The 12,608-nt window shown below is 42.4% G+C and overlaps 1 protein-coding gene across 1 annotated transcript in view; it reads right to left on the bottom strand.

Moving 5' to 3' along the window:
- The window catches only part of XRN2 (5'-3' exoribonuclease 2), a 52,247-nt gene that overhangs the window by 2,583 nt on the left and 37,056 nt on the right, over positions 1-12,608 (bottom strand). The window contains exons 28-29 of the mRNA XM_075706747.1: positions 8,809-8,869; positions 3,106-3,247 (exon numbers count right to left, since the gene is read on the bottom strand). Coding sequence (XP_075562862.1) covers positions 3,106-3,247; positions 8,809-8,869 — 203 coding nt within the window. The remainder of the gene's footprint in view (positions 1-3,105; positions 3,248-8,808; positions 8,870-12,608) is intronic.

Raw genomic sequence — 12,608 nt, 5'->3', positions numbered from 1 at the left:
TATTTATGCTGCTATGTGTCACCACTTCCACTTGAATCCCTTTTCAAGGCTTTAAAGCTTTGAAATTTACAGGCAGCAATGCTGGATTCAATTATTGGTTTTGCACCCTAAACCCTTTAAGGTAGCTTCTAATTTTACTCCAGTGCTGTCAGCCCTGAGGAAATAATGACATTGGAAAGTTCATTTAAAAATACCAACCCTCCCCCCCCAAAAAAGGCAACAAAAATTTAAAAGGAGATAAAAACCAGCTGGAAAGCAACACAACTGCAAAGGACATTTTTTTTAAGGAAGGAAATTTACTTGAGCTGAAAGATTTGTCCTTAATAACCATCACGTATGTGGATACAAATAAAAGCCTTGTCACCACCCAGTTTTAACTTCGTTTCATGATCCCGCGGACGCATCCCGCGCTAGTGACAGTGAATTGTGTTCTGGGCAAGACCACGGTGTTACCAAGCAGCGATATGCCTCCGAGTTAATCATTCGGGTGGCAAACAGCTGGAGAGCTGCGAGGGCAGAGCTTTTCTGCAGATGCCCACGCTGCTCCGAGCCCCCGCAGTGATGAGGCAGCTTTCCAAATGCTAACTAACAGGGGATGCCCTCCCTGAGCCCACGCTGCAGCCACTTCTGGCAGCCAATTCCCGTCCACCTAGGCGATTCCAGCGGTAGCTGTCACGCACGCAGATTTAAGGTCGGGGATGAACTAGTTTAAGCACCGATTCCTTGTGCAAATATATCCGCCTACGCTACCCAGGATAAAGGGTAGAGCAGAGTACGGCGCAGACGACGGACTTTTTTCAAGTATCTGTTTTCCAGCCCTAATTAAATACCACCCAGACTCCACCAGCATCAAAATCCTCCACTGATTTTTCTGCATTCTCACAGCAGCCCCCGTTACGGATTAGTGCAATTATGCATTTATTCCTTTGCCTCCAGCGTTTTGGGTAAACCTGTGTAACACAAACCGAAAGATTTTTGAAAACCCATCCTATCGATACACCCCATCCAAGTTTGAATTATACTTAAAACACCACTGGGGACTATAGCTGGGCAGCACAGCCAGGACCCAAGCCCCACTGTTTCCCCATTAAGCCTAATGTGATCATAACTCACGCTGTCTGGTTTTGCTTATAGGCAAAACCAGTCCTGGAAGGACTTGTACTGGTAATGACTCCCCACTCAACTGGGAGCAAGAGTGCACGGTGGCATACTTGCCTCTCTTTTTCGCCCCGTTTCTTGCCGCAACACCAATATGACAACTGAACGAGCTAAAGATGATTCTTACTCCAGTCTCAAAAGCCTCCTCTGCGCTAAAAATGCTTCAGGGTAGGAGTTGGGGGGGGAGAAGGGAGTCTCACTGCTGCTAACAAGGGTTCAGTCAAACAAGAGTGTAAGAGTTGGGAGCGCTGGGGCAGGCTGCTTGCTGTCTATAGATCTTTTCAGCAGCACCATGTAATCCCGCAGTCGGCAGACAATGCTGAGGACGGTATTAGCAGCTCACAGGCTGTCTCTGCTGGGCTTCGGTCCTGACAAGCTGAACCAGACAGAGGAGCACACGACACTCTGCAAAAAGCTTCCCCAGCAAAGGCCAAAGGCTCTTCTCTTACAAACTTGGTTTGAACAGTATGTGTTTTTATTCTATTAGCCGCCTCAAAACCCCCACACCGTAACAATGTCACGGTGCAGAAAGTGGTTGTGGTAGATAGCGCTACCCGAGTCTCCCAACCAGAACAGGGAAAAAAAAAAAAGAAACCCCATAAAGCAGAATCAGAGAAGCGGTAAAAATGCTGTAAGATGACTTTCACATATGCTGTGACATTATGTATGACATTCCAACTTAAATGGATTGTACTCAGTCCCTGCTGTATAAGCAGAGGAGACTGGGATATTATCCAATACACACACAGCAGGACAGAATTTGTACCTATGTGAAAATGACTGCGTGCTGCCAATAGCACAGAGAAACAGGCCCAGAAGTCAAACACCAAGTTGGACTGTGTTTGTGCTGTACCGTGTAACACAAGTATTTGCCTACTTGGGAGATGGGCAGACTGGGAAGAAGAAAAGAAAAACTAAGAGCGTACACTAAGAAGTGTCTTGTCTCGAGCACGTTTATGAGAGGTAGCTGAACTAGATCCCACAGAAGGCAAATTTCAAACAGTTTGTGCCTTAGTTTCCATCTAAAGGACTGGGAAACAGTGCTGTTACCAAGCAGCTGAGTGCTCTTCCTCCTCTTTCTCCATTACTGATCAGTAACCTTCCCACAGCTGAGTAATAGTTCTGACTTACCAAAACAGCAACTGAACTTAAAAGTTTAATATTAAAGACCTGAAATTTATTTTAAACTAGTATATAGCATTGTAAATACTCTAATTTCTAGTACAAGAGTATATACAGGTTATGTTTTTACTGGGAACACACACACACACACAAAAAATCACATAAAATCACCTGCTGCTTTCAAGAAGCATTTTCATTCTGTAGCATTTTCATAAACTGATGACAAAGTCACCTATAATTTTGGATGAGGTTCTCCTGTCACATTCACTTGTCTTCATTTAACCACACAAAGCTATCTTCACATGTACTTTCACAGACGTTTATTTCTCTGGCTACTAGGATCTAACATTTGCACTTAAGCAGTTTTTCAGCTGAAAGCCAATGAACATTTCAGGGGAAAGATTAATGGAGTCATAATAATCTACATTTTAAACGTACTGGGGAGAAACCCTTCTATCCCCAAAAATGTGTAGCTGATAGATTTCCTTACAGAAGAGGAAGACTCTGGTTGAAATACTTGCCTTCAGATTATGCTTTCTCCGGCTGCAAGAAGCATGTGACTTGGTAGCATGTTTGATCTACTTTTAACGAAGAGCCGTGGTGGCAAAGTCACGATGAGGGCCTTTTGCCAGGGGTACGCACGGAGGGGCTGGACAAGGCTGGGAAGCTTACCTGCCAATGCTTTCACTGGTGACACAGCTACTGGGCTAAAACCGGCGCAGGAATGCCTACCCGCGCTGCATTCGCTCTCCGCAGCCACACACGAAGGAAGCCTTACTCAGGAGGAGAGAACAAAAGGTGCAAAATGGGGCAGGGTTTTCATACCTGTCTTCCCCTGTCCATCCGATCTTCGGGTCTCTGTGGGTAATTCATTGGTCCGCCCAGCCCCTGGTACTGACTTGGCGGGTACTGATTTTGGGATTGCAGCATGCGGTTCCAGGCAAGGAGAGGAGCAGCCCCAGCAGTTCTGTAAAAGAAGAAACACGCTGCAGCGTGAACTTAACTCCTAGAGAGAGTTTTGCACCGCAAAATCCAAATTTCTACAGTCTCATATGATAAATCATTCAATTTGTCTCAGAGTTAAACACTGTCACATACAGCTATGCCCGCAGCGGTACTGCAGATGGCCAAGTTGTTAGAGATAAATCGCTGAGGGGGGAAATATCCTCCAAGATTTTCTTACCAAAAGGCCACATTTGCTCGCTGCTTCCTTCATCACAGCTTGAAAGCTACAGAACCAGGTACCACCACGAGCAGCAAATTCAATTTTACAAATCAGAGATTTTTCAAATTCCTTGGAAGGATTCTGTCCAGCTTTTATTTTAGGGGCAAATTTGCCAATTCATCCGCACTGATCGTGAACGTAGATTAAAACCCAGATATCACCAAGTTGGCTAAACGTAACACACCATCCAAAGACTAAACATGTGCGATACAGGAGAATGAGGCTTTCTTTTCTAAATGTCCAGACTCTTTCTGGGAGTCCATTCTTTCTAGTTAATTGCAGGTTGCAAATGAATTCTTACTGCGAGTATTCTGAATCTAGGGTAGGGGCCTTGGCTGTTTTTTCCCATCCATTATTCTGCTCAATATGTCAGAAGGTCTGATCGGGAAGAAACCTTTTCAAGTTCTATTGATGCCGTTTTCAATTGACCACGGTGACCTAGCAACATAAGCACTAATTGGCATGGGCTGACTGACATTTGGTGTACAGTTTATATGGGAACGCAAATTCAACATCCATTACAACCTAGTTTGCCATCCTAGATTACTAACAACGAGAAATGTTTTAATTGCCTTCAAGTACCTATTCTAACATTACAATTAGAAAGCAACAGGTATAATACATCAAATCATTGTTTGATTAAAAATATTTAGAAAAATGATATAGCCATGAGATAGTCTTTAAAGCTGAGCACGGGTAAGGGTACGATTCCTTACAGAATTCACAAAGTTATGTTTTGCTGTACAACATGTTGTTGTAAAGGAAAAGCATTGGATAGTCGAGACAGTTAATCTTTTCTGACCCCTGTTTAAGAGAGAGTCAGTCGAAGAGTGTGCGACCAGCCTGCTGAGAGACAGGAATAGCAGAGAGCATGAGCACTGCATTTCATGTTCACCTGCTGCACCGCTGAACTGAAAGTTACTTTGGAGACGTACAAAGAGCCTCTGCCTAGATTTGCCGGATTAAATTGGCGGGACTTCAGCCTCGGAGGAGTAACCCTCGCCAGAGGCTGCTATATTCTTTCAACACACACGCAGTTCAGGGAGGAGGTATCACTTTCATGACCGAGGGAGGATTCGCAGCCAGCTGTACAATGTTGGGGAAACTGAGCTTTGAGCAACGGAGGAAGCGACGCTGGGAGAGGAAGGACTTTTAAACACACATTTCGCCAGCTGGAACAGCGGCAAAGCCGGAATCAAGACAGGCAAATGTAAGATGAATGACAACAGGCATTTTGGACCTGAAGGCTTTCTGGTTTGGGATGCAAATTGCTTTTGGTTTCACACTAAAGCCTGCAAGACAGCTGCTCCACCTGGTCAGATTAAGACCTGCCTGAATTTTAAAAAGGCAGAAGAAACTCCTACCATCCCTAGAAATGAAGTAACTTGATTCCTGTTTAAAAAAAAGTATGAGTCTTACCTGACAAATATGCAATTTGTAACTGCGATGTGCAATACATGCGCTAAAAATGAACATGCGCAAAAGCTAAGTGGTAGTACTGAACTGTGTGGCTTTATTTTTAGCTTCAGAGGTATGTCTAGAAATGCACAATGTCATCCGAATCATGCATTAGGAGGAGTAATACTGCATTTAAAGTTAATAGCACATTACACTTTCAGGGACTAAATACTCAAAATCAGTATTCGAAGTATGATATTCCTTTTGAATAAGTATTTTGAGTAGTAACACCCCCCCCCCCCCCCGCATCATTCCTAGAAAACAGCAGACTCTCCAGGAAGAATACACTGCTCAGCCTTAAGAAAAACTACAGGGAATTACCTACATAGCCCCAGCTCTAGGACTTCCATCAGCAGTCACTCCGTCTCTACAACTTTGCTAATGCACTTGTGATAAATACGCTCAGCAACTGATGACCACAGGCCAACACTTGCTGCATGCCTAGAACGGGACAGTTCGACACAAATCTCATTTGACATTAATATGTATTTGGCACAGAGTTTAAACTTTTTATTTTAATAACGTGCTGCTTAAGTAAAAAGTTGGGGTATTTACCAAATGAAACACATTAACGCTAATATCACTATTATGTTGGGGCATTTTTGCTTCAAGGCCATGTGAAAGAGTAAAATTGGCAATTTTCGGTGAGAACCACTACATATTCTAGAGGAAAAGCCTAGTAGGAAAAGAAAAAAACAAAACCCTGCAATGCATTTTCTGATCTTAAAGCCAGAAAAGCAGCTTACACCTTTTTGCTGCTCTTAATTCACAGAACTACGTACTATTTTTTAAAAAAAACCCAGATTTTAGATTTTCATCTGGTAAACAGAAATCAGAGTCCTTGCAGCACTTGACTTCATGTTCGTCTAGTGGATGTATTAATTGCCAATTCAAATTACCTGAGGGTGGAGATTTGTACGCAGCAAAGCTGTGCCTCATGGGTAACAAAAAAAGATTTGTGCCCCTTGGAATATCACGAGTTCATATTGGCAGAGTTACTCAAATCCACTATCTAGAGCTACATTGACTTACGATTAACCTACAGTATATACATACAGGATACCCAAAATACAACTTCAGGAAACTTTATACAGTAAAACATTTCTGTGTTCCAACCTCAGCCTCTTTGGAAATCTCTTCTAGGAGCAGGTTCTTTTTGCTTAACCAGATTACAAATTCCCATCAGCCAGGAAACCAGGTAGCAAATATATATATCTAACCTCTGCAACATATCAGATCACCAGCACTGAAGGCAAGAGCATGAAATAATCTTGTGCAACCTCCAGTAACGCAGCCCAGTCAGACCAGAGCCTGCACAGGACACACTGAAAGCTGTCCTGTTCAACGGCAATGCACCGATTTTATTTTACTTGCTGCGCACTGAACTGCATCGCTAAATTTAAAAGTAAGAAATCTTATGCGGGAGACAAGATCATCTGGGTTATGAAGAAGCAGCTTTACGCTACTGGGTTTTTTCCACCCAGGCCTGTGAAGCAAGAGCTAGTTTAGCCCCCACTGCGATACTCTATCCCTGAAATAGCACAAAGGCTCAAAGCTTTGCTGGCAGGGACAGGGCTCCTTGCTTATCCCTTGCTTGATGTTGCAAATCAAGGATATCGTAGCCTCCTGCCAACCCACTTCATCTGAAAAGGCTGGAGCAGGGGCTGGCCTCTCCCTCAATTACTTTCTTCCCGGGAGCAGAGGTGATGGAGAACAGCAATTCCTCGCTGCTCTCCCCGGCAGCACCTTGTTGCTCCTGCAGCACCTGAACCCGCAGCAGCAAGCGGGGACAGCCTTGGGGGTAGCGGTATGGGAAACTGGCAGCTCCCAGGGAATTAACTGGGAAACTGAAAACCTCTCGGGGGGGTTCAGTCCCACAGGTTCAGCCATTTTTTCTGGCACAAAGCCTATCTATCTTTATGTTTCTGTTTAAACTTTTGCTTAAGTCTCCATGCTTATCTCTGTGTGGCAACTAACTCAACATGAGCCCTAAGCAGCTGTTTGATTTGTTTCCCAAATCAAACACCTTCCAAGAACTCGGCAAAATTACTTATCCTCAGCACTGAAACTGGCCAGTCAGTGATTTTTCATAAGCCATCAGAGGTATAACAAAGCACTGCCAGGGAGGGAAAGCATTGTAAGTACACTGTTGTCACTCGAAAGCTAGACCAGCATTCTCCAAGCTTCTCTAAAGCTTATTTTCTAGGTGAAGATGGCACATCTTCAATTTAAAGTCACCTCAGGGGACTTCCTCGAGTTTGGAGACTGAATAGTAAGGTCAATACCGCAACACCAGAGGCACGCTGGACAGGTGAGCAGATCGAATCACCAACACCATCTATCTGCAAAGATGCTCCGAAGTACTCAGGCAGCATGCCGTCACTTCTAAAAATACTAGCACAAACCAAGCACAGTAACCTTATGATAGGGTTCCGATTAGAGAGACAGTCGATCATTACAATTGTAATAAAGATGTGGATTTCAAGTGAGAAACAAACAATAACTTCTTTCAGCCAGAAATTCTAATATGTGAATTGAGGAACTCTTTCACTTTGCAAAAATAAACAGCCTGGTAAAATGATAAAACTATAGCATTGTAAAAGTAACGACAAGTTACAGACCTGTAGCGGTATTTCACAAAATGGTACTACATAAATTGGATTTAATTAAGGTGTGGGAATAGCAACTCCCATGGACAAAGTAATATTGAAGTTTGTAATGCAAGATTCGTTTATAATGCAATATTCCACGTTGACGTGGCACAGGACAAGGCAGCCGGACTTATTTCAATAGGGATCAAAATGGTTGCCATGGAAAGCGTGATTGTGGGGAGCTCAATAAATTCTCCCAAAGCTGATATTTGCAATGGTTAACATTTGCAAATCAAATCATGAAAAAAAAAAAAAAAAAAAGTTGTGCCTCAGAGCAGAAACTTCAAAGATCTCACATACGCTCTCATTCCTCCATAAATATAGATAGATATCGTTATTCATAGCTTTCACAGGTACACTGGAGTTTATAAAGTCCATCTGACTTAAGGACATACAACCCATCAATGAAGGAACGCACGTAAAACATCCCTTATTATCAAACCATGTCACATTCCTTCTATTCGATGGCACTTATTGGACTGCAGATTCCATAATCCTTCCCTGAGTCCCTTCTGCATTTAATTCAGTTCAGCCTTAAGTAGTTAAAGAAACTGTTTTCAGTGGCAACTAATAACTACTGACCTACAGTGACACTGCCCTACAATAGGCTTGTCAGGCCTGAAAAACTTGTACCAAAGAAGCTGATTAGGACTTCAAGAGGTTTGTAGCAAGAATCAATGGCTAGTCTGTACTAATGCTGCGGTTGCGGCACAGAAATGATAAAAGTGGAACACCATTAGTTATGCCTCATTAAGCTCCACAGCCCTCCTAAAAAGAAATTTGTTTAGCCTGTCCAAAATCTAATGCAGTTTTAAGCTCTCTGTGTTCAATTTCATAGTATCTCAAAAGCTTCAATAAGATAAAGGCCAAAGAACCAAGAACGGTACCAAAGCACCAACAGTAAAGTTAATTTTGAAGTCTGAGTTTTAATGGAAAGTGTTTTTGCCTTCTTTTTTTTAATACAAAGTACTCGAGCCTTTTAAAGGATGAACACCACGTAGTGCACTCACAAAATATAAATAAATCATGGACATTAATTAACTTAAGAAAAGCCTGCTGTACAGCATGATTTCAACAAATTTAAACAATAAAGTTCAAAACAAAGAGGGGGGAAAAAAAATGTTGTGAAGCCTGGCAGAAGCAAGTACATCCTCCTGGCCACGTTTTACAAAACTTCAATCCCTCCTGCCTTACCTTTGCGGTGTCTGTTGAAACAAGGGCGTAGGACCTCGCCAAGACTCCTGGGGTCTAAGATCTAGAAGGTAAAACAAAACGTTAAAATAGTTTTAAGAAGTCAAACAGAAAAGCTCAAACTGGATATACTACCAAATACACTTCACCAAGTCGTTGGCTACTACTGCTGATTTTGGTAGAGCCCTTATGTCCATCAGTGGCAAGCTTAGTACTAATTAATAAAAGGCAACTTTTTTTTTAGTATGTCCAATAAGCTTCAAGTTATAAGAAGAATCAATTTTAATTGCTAGAACTAGCATTGGTTAGTGCTGAACGCTTCACATATATCTTCCCTTGAATTTTTAAAAATGCAAAACCATGTCTTACCATTAACAACTGAAGACATCATTTAATGTTTACATTTCTTACAAGCACATTCATCTCTACGCTACATGAAAAAGCTACAGACACATATACACGCACCCCGCTGTGCCGTCACCACAACGCACCATGTTTGTGAGCAACACATTTTTAATATTCAAAATATGTGCAAGTTTCCCTCTGACAGGCTGAGTTATTCTATAAAGCAAACTAAAAGAATGACCAGAGCATGTAACAAAGCAAACAGTTCCACTTTATTCACGTTTAAATAGTTATATTTAGAACATATTTAAAGACAGTAAAAATATATTTAAAAGTTAACCTAGACAATGATAATATAATAATAAAAATCTATTAATGATCTCTCAGATAATGTAATCAGACTGAATTAAACCCTTTGGGGTAAAAACTTGGCCAGAGACCTAGCATTGCAGTTATAAGAAACTGCAATGAAAAAGACCACCCACTTCTCAATTGTTTCTTCTACCCAAACTAACTCTGTACAAAGACGTAGCAGTAACAACATTGCTTTAACAGGACATGCAATTAAACGGTTGTTGTTCTTCTAAATAAACTGCTCAGTAAACAGGATAAAAGAAACAGCTAATCAATAGCTCCCCGGTCAGTCCACAACACTCAAATTGTGCATCAATCAAAAGCTTCAGTTTCAGTGACACCTTTGATTATTTTCAATGGTGTTTAAGTGTGACCTAATTTCAACAGCTGCTTCCAGAAGTTGTCTAATGGACGTGCTGCGATGGGACAGTAAGGCCCTGTTAAACTGCCAATACTCAAGTACGCTGAAGCTTTGCAATAATTTGAAAGAAAAGGGGAAACAAAAAACAGAGGGAAAATCCGTGCCTCTCTCCTGACTCTGGCTGGATGGTCCGAGCCGGACAGAAACCGTTCACAGCAGCACTCGAGCGTGCAAGGGAGGGTGCGGGCAGCCCCCGTTGAAGATAACACCGTTTCGTCAGGGGAAATAAATTCTGATCGCCAGCAGCTCCGCTGTTCCTGCCTGGGCCTCCTCCGGGCAGAGCTAATCCAGCCCACCCAGCCCAGCAACCGCCTGAGCTGCAGAGGGGTACGAGCTGTGTCTTATCTATTTATTAAACGCTGCATGCATACACACCCCCCAATATATACACCTCTCTATCCTTATATATATACACATACACACTGTTACCAACCGATGCTCATAATCAGGTGTAACTGGTTATTTCATATACACTGTAATCAAACCAGTCTAAAGCATCACAAGGACTAAAGATAGATATGCGGCACTTCTATACTGTGAATTACAAGGACTTTTACCCACACACCAGACCGTACTAACACCACGCTTTAGTGATGCTGTGTTTGCTTTTGAATACAAGATTAGTGCAACACAAGAAAAGGAAGGCCCATAATGTCTTCAGCTACTCTGGGGGAAACGAACAATTAAGACGCAATGTTAAACTGAAGCTTAAAAGATTAAAAAAAAAAGCACAAAGATGAAATTGCTAAAAAAAAAAAAGGAAATAAAAACATTTGGTAAAGCCCAAGCATGTCATTATTTTCAATCAAAAAACATCCTAAGACAACTTTATTTCTAATAATTTCAAAGTTTCACAGACACCAGAAACCACAGAAATACATGCAGTACAGAAGAACTGAGGAGTTCTGCCACGAAAGCTTTCAGGTGCACAAACCCCCTCCTATCTGTAGTTCCTAACACCTGTAGCTCTTCACCTGCAGCTACCAGGATGAGGGCCAGGTTTTGGCGCTGTCACCACAACCAGACCTGCAGCTCTCCTAGGCCTGGCTCAGTTCTCCTTTTGCTTGCCGGCAGACACAAACTTCCAGGAAGAAAAAGCCCTATATTCCAGGAAAAATAGTGGCCGCGTTTCCCCCACCCTTCTCCTCTGTGCAGGCTGGGCTAGGCAAGACCCCCAAGTATCCGGACAATTACACAGACTAATAGAGTCTCTCCCTCCCTGGTCAGAACTTCACATTTTAATTGAAGTTTATTAACACGTTTTCCATTCCACTGCCAGGGTCAAATGGTGCTCTAGTGAGAAACCCAGTGAGATGACGCTGGTCTCGCCCTGGTACGGCGCTTCCCATTCATACAGACCCCTGCCTAAGGGCTAGTTAAAAACGTCCTATTTAATCACTTTCTTTCCATCTGAAAAAGAAAGGACCCGGCTCTCCTGCTGTAACCACATCTTTCTGCAGCTCTAGGGAACAGTTAAGAAAGAGTTTAATGAAATCATCATAAAAACATTTAAAGCCACCTTATTACTATTCATTCGTATGGCTCTGACAGAGAACAATCTTCGAGGGAAAAAGCTTGGAGCAGTGAATTGCACTTCAAAAAGGTACAAAATCGGAGGAGAAATGAAAATTAATATTTTCTTTAGTTGTCAAAACTTAGGCATTTCCTAGAGCTATAAGGCCAAATAAACTGCCTTCTCTAGCAGCTCCTCAAGTAACAATTTATCTAATCAGTGTGGCAATCAAAGACGAGATTTTGTGTTTACTGATTGCACTAATCAAAATCACTTTTCAAATGCAGCTAATTGACAAGTTTACTGACTGAAATGAAAGTCATAAATCAGATACCCTGTGCTGCAGAAACCAAATATGCCATTCACAGAGTACTGCCATACTGCACTTGACTCCCCAAGTTATCAGCACAGACAATTATTCATCAACTGAAAATTGGCATGTCAAAGTCAAATCAGAGAACAACAGTAAGGAACACCCACAGCAGGCTCTTGAGGAAGAGATGGCACTTTGGTTGACCGTGTTGCCCTTCTAGAGTCTAATTTTACTTCACCATACATATAAGAACATAATACATAAAATGTAAAGTTGCTCTGCATCAATCCCACAAAATGTGGGAATTTTAACCACATCAGCTCTAGTTTTTCAGGAACACGCGGGTTCCGGACACGTGGTTTCCAATCCAATTATGCCACAACATACAGCTGTTCTCTCACAATTATATAGCTGATGAACGGGACTTAGACACAAAAGAGATAATCTGCTCCATTAAGAAAACTCAGCATATGCCTTCCCATTCCTTCTAATTTGATTTTGTAGTTGGAAGATACCTGTGCTTTGACAGAGACATTTGTGCTTGAACCAAAGGGGGTGACTGCAAAAGGCAAGAAGATAGCTGTGCTGTCAGATCTAGGAATGCCTTTTGGTACTCCTAGATACCCAACGCTGTCTGGGGGAAATTGGCCCACATGCTCAATTCTGACCGCTAATTTCCATCGGAGCAAACACGCTGTCCATGCAGGCTGTTCCTGTTCAATAAGATGACCACCAGCTACTGCAGTGAGGTTCAGAGTTGCTGACACGCTCCCATCTCGACAGGTTTGCTTCACACTCAACCCACACAATCCATAATCCAGGATGTGTTACGGTGTCCACGTGTGGTCCCACTTGCA

This window comes from Pelecanus crispus, chromosome 3 (genome assembly GCF_030463565.1).
Source record: "Pelecanus crispus isolate bPelCri1 chromosome 3, bPelCri1.pri, whole genome shotgun sequence".
Lineage (NCBI taxonomy): Eukaryota > Metazoa > Chordata > Aves > Pelecaniformes > Pelecanidae > Pelecanus > Pelecanus crispus.
This window is presented reverse-complemented; position numbering and strand designations above follow the sequence as displayed.